Raw genomic sequence first — 19,817 nt, 5'->3', positions numbered from 1 at the left:
ATTTCATAAGAATCAACAAGTCACAGAGAGTCCAAATTCTGGACATTACTATAATGAGGTGGCGATTCTACTACCACAATTTTCTGTTGCCACAAGTGTGACAAAGATAACAGACCACAAGGAATTGATAAAAATTTTTTATTATTCACTTTTGAATTCTTTTACACTCTCCTGATTATTTTGTGTAAGGTGAAACTAGAACTGTTTAAAAGACATACACAAATCTAGTACATCAATAACCAGGTATTTCTTTTTTGCTATACTATTCTCACAACCACGTGTGTGCTAGCAATATAACCATCACAGAAGCAAACTTTAGGCAGAATACTGGTCAGTAAAAACAAAGCGAAAAGAGCTACCAGATATACAGACAGGCTCGGTTCCACATTCATCACTACTGCATTTATCAAGCGCCAAGTATTAACTGCACTATTTGTTCAGCTTGTAGAAGGGAGTTTTAAAATCAGTGCATGAAATTCTCTCTCCAGCAGACAAATGGACAAACAGATGGATTCTACAGCTAGGTGAAATGGTAGAGGGATGATACTGCGAGACTGATAGATGACTATTCCTAATCTTTTCCACTGCATTATTCATGCAACTCTTATTAGGTCTTATTTGACTGGACCTGTTTGGGAACATAACTAAATGAGGATATTTGGAGTTAGAAACTTGTGATATTAGAACAAGCATTACAAATGTGTAAGGTCTGCGTTCCAATAAGAAATAATGGGAAATCTTGAAAATTTTAGGTAATACCAGGATTTGTCTTAAAGTGGCAGACATTAAGAGCTGAAGACGACAGCAGCACTGACAATTCTCAAACATCTGAGTAAGAGACCTGTCCACTAGCACACATCTCTCTCCATCACCCTGATATCACTTATCATCCACAAATAATGGAACATATGTAGGAGTCCAGAAATGTCTTAATGAAGTTTAAAACCAGGTGAGAGGGTGAGGATGAATATCAACTCAATGGGAGGAAGATTTCTATGAAGGGAATTCAAAGATGGCAGAGTGGAATATTAGAAATTTTTCCAGATCGAGTTCGGAGTGGGAATACCCAAAGAGATTTTAATTCTCCTAAGTGAAATGCAATCTTTGTATTATTTTACTCTTAACAGTACTATCCAAAAACTAGTAAGGCCATTCATATAATATTAGTCTTTTCCTGCTGCAAGTTGATAGTAGTGCACTAAGAAATCTCACTACTAAAGAACAGCCCAAGTTGTAACTAAGTAATTTATTGCAGTGGGAAGGGGTTTTAGTCAATCATGTTGTATGAGCACTGGACGATTTTTCAAAGTCAAACCCCAATTACTTACCAATGTAGTTTGGAAATCAGGCTGCTATACTCCCAAAAAACTGAACCCTCAGAAAGGTAAGATTACTTAGAGTGAGCTTTTGACTGAAAGCGGTGCACCACACTTGATTAAAAATGTCTATAGAATGTGCCTGTTAAAGTAATTCACTGAAGCGTGTTACTGAACTGGAATGCCATACAATGGATTGTTTTCCTTCCATGCCCCAGTGTCACAATATAATTTTTATAACTTTCTGTACAACTTTACAAGAGAATTGTACTTCGACTCTTTTGGTGCCAGATTAAGCTTTCCAGAGTTACATAATTAATGTCTACTTTCTACCAGGAAGAGTTTTGTAAAGTCAACTGCAATCACAAAACCCATAATCACAGTGCTGAGTTAAAAATATAAACACGGTAATCATAACTGCAAATGTTCATAATAAGAAAGTTCAGAATGCAGTTGTAGAACCAATCTCCGTTTTAAGTACACAAAACACCAACCAATTGTTTTTACCCCACAGACAGTTTTTGCTACGTTGAGGTTGTGAAAGTCGATGTACTATTCTTTTTGCTTGTCGCACAAAGGGATATATGTGTAGGATACAGAGTGACATTGAACATATAGTGAAGCGTGACAGCCATTAGTTCTCTCCCTCCCCAGCATCCCCTTCATCTCCCTGGTTTTCCGACGTCCATAGCTGTAAGAAAATACAAACATGTTTATGCTGAAAGCATGCAGTTAATTACATTTGTCAGGAAAGGGGAGATGGGATAATTAGTTGTAGGTTGTGCAATTTTCCTAATGGAAGAATATTAAATGGTTGAATTTAGTGGCAAAGAAAGAATAATGAACTAAAAACAGAAGGCTGGATGGAGGCTTAGGAACAGAAAGCAAATGACGCTTACAGGCAGTATGCACGGGGTGGAAAGTTAGCTTTTGGGAAACTGTCAACAAAAGTGCACCTTTCAATGACAACTGATTGCAGAAAGGCTTACTGACGTGTGCTAGTACAGCAACTGCCATTTTATTTAACATAAAAAGGCAGTGGCTCTCAGATAGGTCCAATTACAGCCTAACATTTACAACAGTGACAAGTGTAGTAGTTTGTCCCAGTGATACTTACAGTAAGGTTGTCCCTAAGTAGCTGCATGATCAGAGTGCTGTCTTTGTAAGACTCTTCATTCAGTGTGTCCAGCTCAGCTATCGCTTCATCAAAAGCCTGAAACAGGCAAGACAGTTCAACAGAACAAAGCACTAGATTTTCAAAATTCTGTGCTCATCTGAATTCAGTTGCATCGACAATTTTTTCTTAAATTTTTCTATTATATTTAAAATTCAGTGATTCACCCCAAAAAACACAAAAACAAAAAAACCCAACAACTAACTAGGAGTATTTTTCCTTTCCCAAAAGTAAGAAGTACCAGCCATGCTCAACTGCAACGAAGTGAAGACGAGGCCACTGGCCGACTGGAAGAATTCTATTTTGTTACGCGAGTTTTAAGATTAATTCTTGGACCAGACCTACTTCCCAGGCCAGCACTGAATACTCAAGAAGTGAGTGTGCTCACTCCCACAGAATGGACTGCTTCACATAGCTCAAAAGCAATCCAGCCACTCAATTAAAAAGCAGCATTGTCAGACAAGTTCTTTAGAGTGTCCTCAGTAAGGGTACGTCCAGACTACGATTCCCAAACGCGCTACCCATCGACTCCGGAACTCCACCGGAGCGAGCGACGGTAGCAGAGTCGATGGGGGAGCCGCGGCCGTAGACCCCGTGCCGTAAGGACAAGAGGTAAGTCGGAATAAGATACGTCGACTTCAGCTATGGTATTCCTGTAGCTGAAGTTGCGTATCTTACATCGACATCGCCCCCCAGTGTAGACCAGGCCAAAAAATGGAGGGCTCAAAAGGTTTGAATTAGAGGCAGTGGGCATGCATATATATATATATATATATATATATATATATATATATATATATATACACACACACACACATATATACACACACACACACACACACACACCTATTTTAATCAAATAGTTTGCCACGCCAATCAAAGCAAAATGGTTCTGGCCTCTGAAGAGAGATTGCGATGTTACAGTCATGAATGGAGAGCACTGGTGAAGTCACACTGGAGAAATTGCCACATCAAATTTGTGAAATATGCTCAACTAAAGACAGTATTAGTTTCAGCTTTAGAAGCTCTAGATTAATGCAAACATTTTTCAATTTCCAAAGCAAGTACTTTCTGAGAGAATCCTGTGAAAGTGTGAAGAGGGCAGCTTGTCTTATTCCTCACAGGGTAACTTTCAATAGTCAACTGACTATTATGCTTTTGCTAGCTTATGTGAAAATATATTAAGATACAGATATTCTTGTGAAAGGAGGCCAGCACCTCTGAGGCAGGCATCCTCCCACTGACAGAGTACTCTTGAAAGAGAATATAGTTGCTTTTAGAAGAATAGATCACTCAAACCTACCTTCAGAGACACTATCGTACATCTTAAATAGTTTTTGCCTTCAATAGTTTCCTCCCCCTCCCCCAGACAAAAATATTGATAAGTCTGCTTACCGTCTTTGCCAGACTACAGGCTTTTTCAGGGGAATTTAATATCTCATAATAAAAGACAGAGAAATTGAGAGCCAGACCAAGCCGAATGGGGTGTGTAGGTTGCATCTCTTTCTTGCTAATTTCAAATGCCTCCTGGTAAGCCTGCTGAGAGTTTGATACTGTTGCTGCAAAAAGTGATTTCAGAAAGATTAATGCATGGTAAGTCACTGCATCTTATTTGATCATTGTGTATTTAAGGCAAGGATTATTTACCACCACCTTAGTCTGGGCAACTTAGAAACTTTGGACATCAGGTAACAATTCCAATTAGAAGGTTAATAAATATCCACATGTAAAAAACAAGCACAGAGGGATTTCCTTCAATAATTTTAATGGTAAAATGCTAATGATAAAACTAAGCTATTAATGCAGGAGTGCTCATAAGATTTAAAATGCAACAATTCATACCAAGATTAAAAAAAACCATCAGACATAGTTGTGGTTAGTAGTGTGGAACTCAAACGGCACTGTGTTAAAAGCTAGACGCCAACAGAGGAACAGGAAATAGTTCTGGAAGGTAAACGCTGAAGAAAACTAATGAGCCATTCCCTAATGCTTCTGAGAAGGCAACCTCTTGTCCTGAACTCCATGGGTTAAAAATTGGGAGCACAGAGGAACTATGAGTGCCCCTTCCCCAGGCTGATGGGTAGCACAACAAACTCTAGAGGAACTAAGCCAGGGGTGGGCAAACTACGGCCCGCGGGCTGGATCCGGCCCATCAGAGCTTTAGATCCAGCCTGTGGGATTGCCAGCCCCGTGGCACAGTGAGGCTAAGGCATGCTCCCTGCCTCCCCTGGCCCTGTGCTGCTCCCCGAAGCTCTGCCTGCTGCCCTCACTTGTAGGCACCGCCCTTCGCAGCTCCCACTGGCCGGGAACAGGGAACTGCGGCCAATGGGAGCTTCGGGGGAGGTACCCGCAGGCGAGGGCAGCACGCAGAGCCCTCTGTCTCACCTCCCCCAGGGGCTGCAGGGACATGGTGCTGGCCGCTTCTGGGAAAGGCACAGGGCCAGGGCAGGCAGGCAGCCTACCTTAGCCTCACTCTGTGCCGCTGCCATGCTGGAACCGCTCAAGGTACGCGGTGCCAGGCCGGAGCCTGCACCCCTCCCGGACGCAGCACCTCTCCCGCATTCTGCACCTCCATCCCCTGCCCTGAGCCCCCTCGTACACTCCCTCCTGCACCCCAACACCCTGCCCTGAGCCCCTTCCTGCATACCATACTCCTTCCCACACTCCCTCCCGCACCCCAACCCCCTGCCCCAGCCCTACATTCATGGCTCTGCATCCAATTTCCCCACCCAGACGTAGCCCTCGGACCAAAAAGTTTGCTCACCCCTGGTCTAAGCCCTATGATCCTGCTCCATGAACTGCACTGACTTCCCACTGGCTTCCAGGCAGAGTTCAAGGTGTTACTTGTAACCTAGAGAACTCTAATTGGTTTAGGACCTGGTTACTTGAGAGTCCACCTATCAAAATGTGATACCAAACTTGCAACCAGTGAAGTTACTTCAGCTAGATCCCCTGATATAATTAGGAGGGTACTACTGGCAGGGCATTTTCCATGAGGAAATAATGCATTCCTCCTCTCAGGCTACCAGATCCTGGATTTGCTGAACTTTCAGACAGGTAGCAAAGCCTTTTCAGGGATTGGAGACATTTTGGGACAGAGTAGGCTAAGGGATGGCAGTGTGTTTGGCTTGATATTAATTACAGAGGCTCACGTATAATGGGTTTTTTTGGGGGAAGTGGGACAGTTTGGTCAGAGCTATGACGCTTGCAGACCACGTGCCAGCTCATGCCGAAGCCCCAGGCCTATTCACTTGTGTATTAGTATAGATCTAAGTGATTGTTAAATGTATAAGAGTGTATTTGATGTTTAAACTTCATGAAAACTAACTGGATGTTACTTGCATTGTTTTCACTTATCTGTATCCTGTTAAAACATAGTAGCAAACATTCACATTGTGTATACCCTTGTAACTAAATAACCCATCAAATGAGAAAGAAGCCTTATAGAATGCAAATGAAGAACTAACAGAAAAGAGTTAATTTCAAAGCAAGTGCTCATTGTGTGATGATGATGATGAAAGGTCAAAGACTCAAAATGCATTCCTCACTCTTTGTCATCAAAGAAAAAACCATGTGGGTAGTGACACTGTCGGCTTGTTTCCTGTGAGAAGAAGCTTTAAGTATGGATTCAAGGAAAGATCCTGCACCTTTGGTCTGCTTGGACAAGGAAGTGTACTAGATGCAAAGCAGAGATCCCCAGAGACAACCTGGGTATCCTGAAAAGACTTTTCGGAAACTGGCAGTTTATTACATCACTGCCACCATTTGGAATTATAAACTGCGCCTAACCTGTGCATATATATGTTACCTGTTTTAACCTCTCAACAACACATTTCCTTTTCTTAGCTAATAAACCTTTAGTTTACTATATAACTGGCTACCAGCATTGTCTTTGGTGTAAGATCTAGAGTATCAACTGATCGGGGGGAAGTGACTTGTCTCTCGGGCCTGAGAGCAACCTTATGTGTTGTGATTTTTGGTTTAAGAGACCTTTTCTCACAAAGTCCAGTTTGTCTGGGTGGTAAGATAGACTGGAGAGTCTAAAGGGAGTGACTGTGACTCCACAGTAAGACTGTTATAGTGATCCAGGAGTTCACATATGTCACTGGCTTGGTGAATCTAATTATAAAACACACCAACAGCTTGAGGTGTCTGCCCTGTTTTCTGACAGTCTGCCCCGAGGAAGGCATTCCAGACAGCATGACAAGAGCAACCAGCACAATGCTTGTTTTCAATAGTCAGTGAATGTTGAAATCTATATAAATACTCCTGACTGAAAACAGACAAACATTTCTCTTCATTCTGCTCAGTGGCCATTTGACTTCTGATTGTGTGTGTGCGTGTGCGATATATATATAAAGATTTTAACTCTACCTACTTTGTTTGCTGTCCCCAGATGCCACCTCTGAAAGATATCTGAAGTAATCGCCTTTCATTTTCAAATAGAAGACCTTGCTTTCTGGCTGTGTGGCATTGACAATAAGGTACTTATCCAAGAGTTCCTGAAAGAAGCAGCATCACAGAATTACACAAATGCTTGTGTCATGAAAGCCACAGGGGTGATAAACATAAAGCTTTAACCACCATGGTAAGTATGAGCACTTAACATGCTAATGCAACTTCTAAGTGTACACACATGAAGTTTATTATCCACTACCAAAGCTTGGAGAAAAATCCACTGGGGAGCGGGAAATTTTCCCGGTTGAGGACCTATACCATTCATTTCTGCAAAATTTCAGTTCTCAAAAAGTTGACAGCCCTCCTGATTGTGAGGACAGCCTTTCATATGCAAACTGACGCAGTGCAGTGTTCATGAGTCTGCAGGTACCACGCTCAAGGACCTCCACTGCTATTCATAATTTTGCTACCGTTTGGCAGAGTGAGATTCACAAGAGTCTGATTACTTTCACTGCTGCTGTTTAGAACAGTGGACAGCAATGAAGTTGTCTAAAGCTATGCATAGCAACGGAGGCTGCACTTGCGTATTCAGAGGAAGAGGAATCAAAAATGGTTGCGAGAACAGTACCAGGAACCCTCTCCTCTTTACATGCAATAGAGTATTAACTGAGGCAACCACAAAATAGCAGAATCCCTCCACCTCTAACTTCAGAGAAGCCAGGAAACTGGTGTGGGGGAAAATGCTAGCTCCTTTCCTGTCCACAAAAGAATATGGGTGGTGGCTTCAAATTTCAGGTGATTAAAATACATAGGAGCATCTATCACCCACTCCCCCTCACCCCCAAACAGGAACAGCACCCTAAGAATCCCAGCACCTGAGTGTAAGTGATGGGCTTCTTGCCAGGGCAGTTGGCCACAGATCCTTCTGGTGTCTTAGCCCTTTTCCCACAATCATCTTCCATATTAATCTCTGCCTAACAGGTTTTGTGCCTTTGGCTAGTAGAAGGTTTTGGTGTGTTTTTATATTTGGTAGGTGACAACACTTTAAGATAAACTGAATATAGTTACATGAAAGAAACTAGAAAATTCAGTTACTACCCCTAGCCAAGTTCTTTACCCAGAGCCATAAAAAATTATCTTCCTGCCTGGATCTTTAGCATCTTAGTAAGTCAGGCTCCTTAAGCCTCCCCTGAAATTGCTGCAATGCTAACTACTGTTATTTTTGCTGCTGGATTATTACCAGAACATCATTGCAGATATCCTGCAATTCAGCCTCAATTTTCTCACGATACTCTCTCCCCATCTGCTGTTTCTTCTCATTCCTCTCGGTTTTCTGTTCAATGCTGGAAATTACACGCCAGGAAGAGCGACGGGCACCAACCACATTCTTATAGGCAACAGAGAGTAGATTCCTTTCTTCATTGGACAGTTCATGTCCTTGCTCAGTGACAGCCTTCATAGCAGCAGCCATGTCATCATAACGCTCAGCCTGTTCGGCCAGTTTGGCTTTCTGTACCAGCTCGCTTTTATCCATAGTTATTCCTTTAAAGGAGAAAAATTATTTTATCTTGATTGCACAGGTTGTGGAAAACTAACGATAAAGGTAAAAAGTGATGCGGTATAAGTCATGATGATTAATAAGTTGGAAGTCTGTCTTCTTCCTGATCAATGTAGTGAGTTACTAGCAGGAGTTTAACTTCGTATTTTGGTTATTTCACTAAGAGCAGCATAGAATCATAGGACTGGAAGGGACCTCAGGAGGTCATCTAGTCCCGTTTCCTGCACTAGACCATCCCTGACAGGTGTTTGTCCAACCTGCTCTTAAAAATCCCCAATGATGGAGATTCCACAACCTCCCTAGGCAATTTATTCCAGTGCTTAACCACCCTGACTGTTAGGAAGTTTTTTCTAATGTCCAACCTAAACCTCCCTTGCTGCAATTTAAGCCCATTGCTTCTTGTCCTATTGTCAGAGATTAAGAACAATTTTTCTTCCTCCTCCTTCTAACAACCTTTTGTGTACATGAAAACCTTTTTTATGTACATGTTATCATGTCCCCTGTCAATCTTCTCTTCTCCAGACTAAACAAACCCAATTTTTTCAATCTTCCCTCATAGGTCATGTTTTCTAGAGCTTTCATCATTTTTGTTGCTCTTCTCTGGACTTTCTCTAATTTGTCCACATTTTTCCTGAAATGTGACGCCCAGAACTGGACACAATACTCCAGCTGAGGCCTAATCAGCATCTTCTGTAACATTTAAGAATCACAACCAATCACACTCCTGGAAGAACCTGAACACTATCTTTTCAAATGTGACAGTAATACTGATGTTATGTCATGTCCAATCATATCTGTCTCTTCCTCTCGCCCCAGCCCCGACAGACTTCTCCAATCCTATCATGATACCATATCCCCAATCTAACAATACCAGAAGTCTGACAGGAAAGGCTGCATGTTCAAACACTTGCCAAAAAAGAAAAACAGAACTTTTTCATGTTATCGTATCTTCTAGTACTTTTCCATGACAGGAATAATATTCTTAGCGCAGGAGTATCTGAAACATTGGACAGCTCCTGCTGTCACTAAGCAGCCTTCTTTTACTTTGATGTAAAATGCAATGCTTTTGTGGATACTTAAAACAGCAAAATAAAGCTGTAGTGTTTGGTACCAAAGAAAATGTTTTTATATTGCCCTTTCAGGAACATTATTTCTTATATCTGTGTTTCTCTACACATGAGATTTTTGAGACAATCAACCCTGCTATCCTGCAGCATTTTCAGTGTCAACCATATTTTAATACAGAGATTGAGGGAGAAAGGATGTGGCCCATGTGACAGTCATGCAATTGTAAAGTAATTGCTTACATGGAAAGAAACATTCGTCTTTTTTTAAATGCAATTTAGCAGCTGGAAATAAGGTCAGACATATGCTGTGTGACCAGCCAACTCTCCAATGAGCATAGTTTAAGAAGTTCTGCCTTAGGACAACGGATGCTGAAGTTAGTAAGGAAAATGGTTTTTCCTCACTGCTATGTTCCATGTGTCTGCAAGGCACAATGGTAACACGTATATAACTAAGTCTGAACAAAGGACTTGTGTGGTATAGGCAGAGACACCTTATGGATGTGCCTGTTCTGTGAGCCACTGGATCAATACAGATTTTTTGCTGCAAGAAGCCAGTGGAGTCCTCTTGATACACAGTTCTGCATTAAGTCTAGTTCTCTTTCAAACACAGCTTTTAAACCAGTGGATTCTGGCACTTTTTAAATGTGCCAAATTGATGATATTAAGATTGCTGCTCTCCCCAAAGACAAAAATAGGTACCAACAGTGAGTTAACTTACTTTACTTCACTAACGTGGCTGTGTCTTTACCAGGAAGGATCTACTCTAGGGAGACATCATAGTTTGTATCATGGCCATTGCAGACTCCAAGTCAGCTCATCACTGATCCCGCTGAGGAACCACTGGGTTTTGATTTATGTTGGAAAGACTGATGCAGACTGAATCACATCAGGACAGCTCATGGGATATGTGGACAAACTCTCCTTAAATGGAAAATGAGGCAAACACCTGTGTGCAACTGTGGTCACCAGGCACAAATGATGGAGCACATCATATCTGGGTGTCCCCTTCGTTCTTTTGCCAAGGGCCTAAGGCAATGTGCTGGCTGTCAAACTTAGATATAAATTTGTAGTCATGCTACCTACCCAAGCCATATGAAAGAAGATGACTCCAAGTAAGGGTGCCAAGTGAGAGTTATTTTTGTAATACACACACTTAGGCTACATTTACTCTGCAAACTAGAGGTGTGATTTCCCTGCTTGCATACACATGCTTGCGCTAGCTCTCATTGAGCTGGCATGAATATAGATAGCAGCGGATATCTGGATAATGAGAATAATAATCTGAATAGGATAATGGCAGTGGAGGCATGACTTAGCCATGATGAGTATATACCCATGAGGTTCAGCTAGGTCTGTACTCAAAACAGCTAAGCCATGCCTCCACTGCCACTAACATTACCGCAGCTCTGCTGCTATTAATATTTGACAAGGGCTAGCACAAGTACATATACACAACCAGGGGAACTCATACCCTTAAGTGCACAGTGTAGACATGGCCTTAATAAATATACTGCCTAGTAAAAATGTAAGTTGAAAAGACAGATCAGTCTAATAGCAACATTTTTTGGTCACTGTTATGAGCAGTTCAGATGAACTAGTGATGTAGAGATGCAGTACTCTGTATTTCAAGTCAACAATATTCCACCACCTTCTTGCCACATCCCAAACTGCTAGACTTTTAATTATGACATGAATTCAATTTACATGCTTTACGCAGTAACTAGTTCACAGCTGTCGACCCCCAAACTTTCACTGTTAAGTTGAAGATCAAAGTATGTCTATATAAACAGTGTTTTATAGTGCAATGAAAGCCAGCCATAAATACAATCTCACATAACTGTATGATTCCAGTTCCCTCAACCTGCACTGCCTCTTGAGGCATTTCCTTTGTAGTCACCTCTAAGTTTACCACATGCAGTTTACACAATCCCATTACTATATGATTTGGATTTTTGTTTTGAAAAATAGCCTGCATGCTGAAATTCAGAGACAAGTATTCAAAGGCAGTTTGCATTTTGTCATTAGAAAAAGTGTATGTTATATTTTGTCTGTACTTTTCCAGCAGCACAGCACAACTAGTGCTGTGGATCGTGAAACAAATTATCTGTGCAGAGTTCAGTTTAGGAACTGTGGAGGACTTATTAACATTTTGCTAATACGATCTATTTATCTTTAAATGCAAGCCCCTTCATGGTAGTCAGTGGGTTCACTTAACAGCACATTAGGGAAACCACAGAGGGAACAGGGAAGGCATAGAAAGTACAGAAGAAAGTCTGACAAAACTGACTGTTCAGGCCAAACACTAGTACAAGACATACTGTATGTCTGTTATCTGACTGTATGTACTGTTATCTGACTGTCTAAACCAGGGGTGGGCAAACTGTGGCCCATGGGCCGGATCCGGCCCATCGGGGCTTTGGATCCAGCCCATGGGACTGCCACCCCCATGGCACCACAGGCACCACAGCGCTCCTGGAAGAGTCTGGTACCACGTCTCTGCAGTCCCTGGGGAAGGGAGGGCAGAGGGCTCCGCACACTGCCCTTGCCTGTGGGTACCTCCCCGGTCAATGGAAGCTGCCAGGGAACGGGGAACCGTGGCCAATGGGAGCTTCAGGGGAGGTACCCGCAGGCAAGGACAGCACACAGAGTCCTCTGCCCTCCCTCCCTGAGGGGCCGCAGGAACGTGGTGCCAGAGCGGCATGGGGTCAGGCCAGGCAGGGAGCTGGCCTTAGCCCCACTGCACGACACTGCCACCCTGGAGCCGCTCAAGGTAAGCGGTGCCAGGATGGAGCCAGAACCCCCCCTGCCCTGAGCCCCCTCCTGCACTCCGCACCCATCCCTGCCCTGAGCTTCCTGCCGCACCCCTCCTGCACATCATCTCCCTTCCCTGAGTCCCCAACCTCTTGCCCTGAGCCCCCTCCCACAATCTGCACCCCAACACCCTGCCCTGAGCCCCCTGCTGCACCCCACACCCCTCCTGCACCTCAATCCCCTTCCCTGAGTCCCCAACCTCCTGCCCTGAGCCCCCTCCCACACTCTGCACCCCAACGCCCTGCCCTGAGCTCCCTGCTGCACCCCACACCCCTACTGCACCCCAACCCCCTGGCTCAGACCTACATTCATGGCCCTGCATTCAATTTCCCCACCCAGATGTGGCCCTTGAGCCAAAAAGTTTGCCCACCCTAGTCTAAATTATGTGTACATCTTAAAGACAGCCCACAATACTTACTAAAAAAGGTCTGACTTCCTCAATAAGAACTTCATTAACTGTGTATATTTGTACCAGAGTTTGAGATGCCAGTGTCAGAGCCTTAATTTATGCGGTGATTTGACTATTTTAACTTGTCCTAGAATCTTTCATTGTTAGTAGGTTTGCTACAAAAGTATGAAGTGCTGTTGAATAAAACAAATTTAACATAAGAATTCAAATACCACAGTGCTTTCTTCCAATAAGAAAGGCATTGCCCCACATCAAAATGTGGATAATCTAGCAGTACACACCTACCATCACTCTCACTTAAGGATTTGCTGTGTAAAGGAACTGTTAGAGTCTTGATTCTCCATTGCTTACCTTGTTAGAAGCTTGGAGAAGGGCTTTGCAGAGCTATGATGGCTTGGGCTCCATAAGAGGGAAGTGTTTGCCAGAAGGAAAAAAGACACAAGGAAAGGAGTGATGTTTGAAAAAAAAAAACCCCCAAAAAAGTCACTATCAGTTATAGCTGGTCCCTCCCATGAAGGAGCTGAAAGTTATGTCCTTCCTAATAGTAGATTAGTGTGCCAGAGCCTGGAACAAGCATCTCTGCGATGCCTGGGCTGGACATGTTCCTAGGCCACAAGTGGAAGCCACCAGTGGCGATTACCTGCAACTAAGAGCAGTACATTCAACGACATCTGCAGTGAGAGACTAACAGGAATTGTCTAATGTAGCATTGATACTTTTTGGGGGTGGGGGGAAGGGTGCTGTTGTAAGTCACAGCCATGGAAGAGTTCTGAGAACAGGGCTTGTTAGTTCTAAGCAGAAGGTGAGAGACACTAGTGGCAGATTTAAGAGCCTGCCAAACCAGGGCTTAGAACACCTCCAAAGGCTAATGATTGCACACTATCTCTGATCAAGAATGCCAGCAACCAGAGAGTTCAAAGCCAGTAAGCACTCGGATACTAGAACTTTGAATCTAACAATCCTATGTATTATCCACTGAAGCCATCACCCTACTTCCCACTCCTGCAAGCTGAGAAAATATCTAGGTCCTGTCTAGCCTACGTTCCAACACCACAACCAGCTCAAGTGATCTTAAAGGTACTGAACTGTGTCTACAAGGGAATTAAAAGGTTTCAGCTGAGTTTGCTTGCTCATGTACACATGGCCTGGGTTGGACTTCTTTTTAATAACTGTACTGCCAGAGGTAGGTATCTGTAAAAGACACTAGTTCAGGGGTCGGCAACCTATGGCACAAGCTGATTTACTGTGACACGCTGCTGCAGGCCTGGGGTGGTCCCCACTGCCAACACCGTTCAGCCCGCTGCTGGCCTGGATGGACGGAACCCCAGGCTGGCAGTGGACTGAGCTGCTCTGCCCACTGCCGGCCTGGGGTCACAGCTGTCAGCCCAGGATCCCAGCCGCCAGCCTGGGGTTCCATCCGCCGGCCCCTGTAAATGCAAAATGTATTACTGGCACATGAAACCTTAAATGACCGCAAATAAATGAAGACTTAGCACACCACTTCTGAAAGGTTGCCAACTTTTGCATTAGTTTATAGCTGGCCCTGGCTCCTTTGGGTGAAATGGGAAGTAAGGAGCGGGAGAAAGGCAGCCATTTTAGAAAACGCACTCAAGGTCAAAGTAAACCCACAGGACTTGCAAGCAAGGACAAAGGTGGTGAATTTGGGATTTATGTAAATTTTAGTGACAGTTGAGATAAAATGTTTAGACACTCAATATTCCCCACCAGATTACAAGAGCTCTACTATAAACCGTATTTTAGGCCCAAGCTACCCGACAGCGATCATGCCTGTTTTTATAAGCTTTACTGCTTCCAACCTTCAGGAGCTATTCAAGACCAACAGTCAAATCAGATCAGATGTAACTGCATTTAAACACTGTAGAAAGCAGATGAAAAACTGACACTGAAAAATATCTTATTTATATAATATATTGAACTGGCAAAGCAGTACTAATAAGCCTTCACTGTCCTGAAGTTTGCTTTCAATGACCTGTTCTTTTGACGCTAAATAGGTCATTGATCCTTTTTTATAGTTTTAATGCTTGTTATGCAGAAATAATTAGACAAGTGTTTCTCTATTAGAAAAGATTTGGGAAAGAAAGGAGTGCAATTATTGGTTTGCTATATACATCAGTAAGGAGTCAGGCAGAAAAGTGGGTTAATATACTAACCTTTCATTTTTGGAGAAGTAAGTTTAAATCTAGATTTGGTCACAAGGGATAAGTTTGGTAGTTTCAGACTCATGCATTTATTCCCATCACAAAACTGCTATAAAATTTAGTACTGGAAGAGCATTAGAATAGTATTGGAGATATTTGTGAACAGTATCTCAAAATATCTTATTTGATTTTAGCTAGTGACATTAATGGGGCAATTCACCCCAAAATGAAAAATCCATGTCAATTACTTAGCATCCCACACTTCAGTTTCATAAGTTTGAAGCCTACATGGGTATTCAAAAGGAGACAACTGCCTCCAAAACAAAGGAAAAGGCTTCCTTCATAATGCAGTCATGTGCATGCTAATGCAAGAACTACAGTATTGACAAAAGACTGTTTGGATGATGCAGATGATATCCACTATGTAGCTCACACAGTAGGCACCACTGCCGATGAGTACTCTTTAAATCAGTGCATTCCTCAGAGCTCCCTACAAATTAAATACAAGAAGCCTGTTTGCCTTTCAATACCGCCCCCCTCCCCACACACATACACACTTACTTAGCTAGAGTTGTATTCTTTATCTTGACCTAGGGATTTAGGAGTGGTGAGGAAGAACGCTGGAAACTAAATATAAATTACTCACTGACATCTGACGAAGTGGGTATTCACCCACGAAAGCTCACGCTCCAAAACGTCTGTTAGTCTATAAGGTGCCACAGGATTCTCTGCTGCTTTTACAGATCCAGACTAACACGGCTACCCCTCTGATCACTGACATCAGCATTTCTCAATATTTCCTTTCCACAAAGAAAAAAATCCATTCATCACTCCAAGCTAATGGAAATAAAGTGCTTCCCCCATGGTAGTATGTATTATTAAAAAGTAACATATCAGGAAATTGTACATTCCCAATAAGATTTTACCCAAACACAGAAAGCTAGGTTTCTCCTTGACAACCATCAGGATGACCAGTAAGATTAGTAAAATGCACTTTTCACATTCTATGGCTTTAAACAGATAGCGTAACACATGGAATATCCTCTCTGATCTTACATCATGCAGCCTCATTCTCTTCCAAAACCTAACAAAACTCATTTCTTTCAGTTACCTTCCCAATGTGCCCACCACTAGGGTGCCCAGATAGGAAGTGTGAAAAATCAGGATGGGGGTGGTGGGTAATAGGCACCTGTATAAGACAAAGCCCCATATTTCAGATCTGTCCCCATAAAATTGGGACATCTGGTCACCCTTTTGCCACCCCAAACACCGCCCCAAATCTTCATTAAAATCTTGAGAGAAAAAACTGACAATATGCCAGTCTTATGATCTCTTTCTGCACAGTCACTTTCCTATGTATACACAACCCTTTTCTGACACCCCCTGCTATGTTATTTACTTAGGGGGCTTGTCCTCGCAGGGAAGTTATGGTGAAATAAGTCAGGCTGTGAATTTAGAATCACAGAATATTAGGGTTGGAAGGAACCTGAGGAGATTATCTAGTCCAACCCCCAAAGCAGGACCAATCCCCAGACAGATTTTTCCCTAGATCCCTAAATGGCCCCCTCAAGGATTGAACTCACAACGCTGGGTTTAGCAGGCCAATGCTCAAACCACTGAGCTATCCCTCCCCTACCCTAAACAACTGAAATCCCAATAGCTATTCCACTCTAGCTCCACACATTAGGGTACCTTTACACAGCAGTTTGGAGGTGTGACTGTAGCATGCATAGGCATTCCCGAACTAGCTTTGATCTAGCTAGCTAGCCAAAAATAGCATCAAAGACATGGCAGCACAAGCACAGGCTAGCCATTGAGTGCAAGCCCTCTGGGGCACTAGATATGCATTCAGGTGACAAGCCCATTCCGCTGCAGTTTCACTGCTATTTTTAGTGGACCAACCAGAGCCAAGCTACAGTCACATCTCCTAACTACTGTAGAGATATACCCTAAAGGAGTGTTTTTCTGCAGTTTAATTTAATCCACTTCTAAAGTCAATTAAGCTAAATTGGACAAAAGCATCCCTACTGCAGAATAAGAGTGTCCATATGTGCAGCTAATGCAGAATAGGTATTGTACATTAGCTATTCCAGGCTATTTCCCCATGTAGACAAGTCCTTAGAATGTAAACTCCTTGGAGCAGGGACCTGTCATTCTGTCCAAACTATTATGCACATCTGTAGTGCTATATAAATAAAGGACAGTAACAAGTGGAAACAGAAATGTATATAACGTACTTAATCTGGTTAGATTTTTGTTCCAACTACTATAATCATTTTTGGCTAGGCTCCAGATTAAAGTAGAGAGTTTCTCAAAAAACCTCTTCCCTAAGGTGTAAAATTCATGCCAAGATAAATGTGTTCATATTACAGCAAATCACTTTCACTTATATTAAAGTGAAAGTATTTCTATTACAGGATGGGATAAGACTGTAGCAAAATAAGAAGCCATACCACTACAATGCTTTAGTTGTTAATGTAACGTGTAGCAGGGTACTAGCCTTCTGTCTCAAGAACAGTTCTAAACCTTATTTATGTGACAGTTGTGCAATCCAACTCAGTCTCATCCTAGTCTATTTGTGCACATAACAAAAACCAAACACTTAGCCTGCTCTGCTTAAAGGATAGTGAGAACCAGAATAGCAATGAACTGCAGGTCAGAAGATGGTGCACTGACAAACCTGCGCGTGCAAGTCTGCACTGGACTCCATCTGCTTTAATGGTGTTTCACTTTGTCCAAATCAAATTAACTCAAAATCTAAATATAGTTACATGGCCAGGACACTTCACCTGCAATCAGCTATTTGCTAGTTGCCCACCACTTTCGGATCTAAGACCCAAAAATAAATAGTGTTTTCCCCTCTGGAATACGGGGCAGGGGGAGGGAGGAGTGAATTTATACCTTCAAGGATTTTTTTATTTGTTTGTTTTTTAAATGGACTCTGTTCTGGGGAACTATCAAAAAAATACATCCTCCTGCATAAAATGCACCGAGACAGTTCATGAGATTTCTGATTTAGGTTACCTAACCACTCCTAAAGCTATAAAAGTTTTACAGCCTTATAAATGTTTTCAAGCTACTAATGTTACATGTACAGTATAATTTAGCTTTTAAAGTATTATATATCATTCAATTTGCTTCCTTGTTAGGAACAGTTACCATAACTTCAAAAAGGCCAAATGAAATAAATTACTATAGTGTAGTTGGAATCTTCACTCAGTGACAATGTCTGCATGGTACTGATACTTGCACTATACAAGATAACATCTGTGGATTATAACCTCAACAGGGCAGTTTATGGGTTTTTCTAAGAAGTCTTACAAGTTGTGCCTGATGCCTGAAACAGTATTCTTTCCCCCTAGTGCCTGCCTACATTTAGTTCTGCTTTGTGCCACAGCAGAGGCTAGTAATAAATAATATACCATTTGTATGATTATAACACCTAGGAGCCCTAGTTATGGACCAGGACCCCATTATGCTAGGCATTGTATCTGTGCTCCTACACCCGCATATAATTTTATAAAGATGTCAGCGCTGCATCCTTACCTCCTCCCTATTTGTCTGAAACAATACCATGAGTACCTATGTGAAAAGGGTGCTACGAGGCGCCATGGAAATTATTTCCATCTCCTAAACACAGCAAGAGATTTTTATTTAAGATAGGCAGGGCCTGCAGCACAGGAATCTGATTTGTGTGGAGCAGCGGGGAGCGGGGGGGACACAACGCAGGCAGCTGGGCATCCTGGCCCACCACAGAGAGATCGCAGGGAGCCTTTGGAAGGAGAGGCCTAGAATCAGACTGACCCTGAAAGGGGGAGGCTCATTTCCCAGCCGGTAGGAGCCAAAGGGCCTTTGTCAATCACGGCCAGGGGAACAGCCCCTGCCTGCGACGCCTGCTGCACACAGGTGTGCGAGGCCAGCCTAGCCCTCGGGGGAGAAGGTGACTCAGCCTGCGTGGGACTGGCCTGAGAGCGCCTAGAAAAGGCGGTGCTGCAGTTCAGGCCTTGCAGCAGCCTGGGGGAGGGGAGTGGGCCACACCGTTACCTGGGCGGCTCCACTTCCCCGCCCGGCTCCCCGGAGAGACACGAGCCATTGCAGCCGGGGGGGCGGAGGCTCCCTATAGCGCGCCCCCGGCAGCTCTGCGGCCTGCGAAGGCCTCTGCCCGCCGCGTGCCCCTCCCACCCCGGGCCCTGCCACCCCGAGAGAGGGAGGAGCTGGGCCGGCCGAGGCTGGGGGACCTGCCCCCTCCTACTTCCGCGAGCCCTTGGGCCTGTCGGCCGCGCAGCGCCCCCTCCCCCACGGGGAGGAAGGAAGGGGCGAGGCCCTGAGACCTCTTCGCGGCTCCCACTCCCCGTACGCTGTCCCCGGAGCTATGGGGATGGGCCCGAGACCCTCACCTGGCAGAGGGCTCACACCTCAGTCCCGGGCGCGTCAGGAGACTCCAAGCGCGGCGCCCGCTTCGCTACCACACACACCCTGCGGCGGCTCCAGCACCCACTTCCGGTGCTAGCACACGCCCCTTCCGGTGCCGGGACACGCCCTATTCTCCCCATTGGGCCAGAGGGGCTGTGGGGAGGCGGGTAAGGGTAGTGGGGGCGTGGGGAGGCTGAGAGGGGATGGGGTAATAGAGAGAGTTTGTGTTGTGGGGAGGCTTAGAGGGGCTGGGGTAGTAGAGAGGGGTGGGGTGTGGGGAGGCTGAGAGGGGCTGGGGTAGTAGAGAGGGGTGGGGTGTGGGGAGGCTTAGAGGGGCTGGGGTAGTAGAGAGGGGTGGGGTTGTGGGAAGGCTGAGAGGGGTTGGGGTAGTAAAGGGGGTGGGGTTGTGGGAAGGCTGAGAGGGGTTGGGGTAGTAGAGGGGGTGGGGTTGTGGGAAGGCTGAGAGGGGTTGGGGTAGTAGAGGGGGTGGGGTTGTGGGAAGGCTGAGAGGG

General features: G+C 44.0%; 1 protein-coding gene across 3 annotated transcripts; it reads right to left on the bottom strand.

Annotated features, from left to right (window-relative positions):
- Positions 1 to 124: 124 nt before the first annotated feature.
- YWHAB (tyrosine 3-monooxygenase/tryptophan 5-monooxygenase activation protein beta) lies at positions 125 to 19,419 on the bottom strand. Of its 3 annotated transcripts, none has more exons than XM_032767320.2 (6): positions 19,290 to 19,419; positions 8,129 to 8,430; positions 6,869 to 6,992; positions 3,886 to 4,049; positions 2,434 to 2,529; positions 125 to 2,007 (listed from the first exon to the last, which is right to left on the bottom strand). In XM_032767320.2, exons 2-6 carry the CDS (start codon positions 8,420 to 8,422, stop codon positions 1,951 to 1,953), a joined length of 735 nt encoding a protein of 244 aa, XP_032623211.1. In that variant the 5' UTR covers positions 8,423 to 8,430; positions 19,290 to 19,419; the 3' UTR covers positions 125 to 1,950. The 3 variants fall into 3 exon arrangements, with proteins under 3 accessions (XP_032623211.1, XP_032623213.1, XP_074928390.1); XM_032767322.2 differs by having other exon boundaries at positions 19,308 to 19,393; XM_075072289.1 differs by lacking the exon at positions 19,290 to 19,419 and adding an exon at positions 13,085 to 14,066.
- Between the last annotated feature and the right edge of the window lie 398 nt (positions 19,420 to 19,817).

This window comes from Chelonoidis abingdonii, chromosome 14 (assembly GCF_003597395.2).
Source record: "Chelonoidis abingdonii isolate Lonesome George chromosome 14, CheloAbing_2.0, whole genome shotgun sequence".
Classification (NCBI taxonomy): Eukaryota; Metazoa; Chordata; order Testudines; family Testudinidae; genus Chelonoidis; species Chelonoidis abingdonii.
This window is presented reverse-complemented; position numbering and strand designations above follow the sequence as displayed.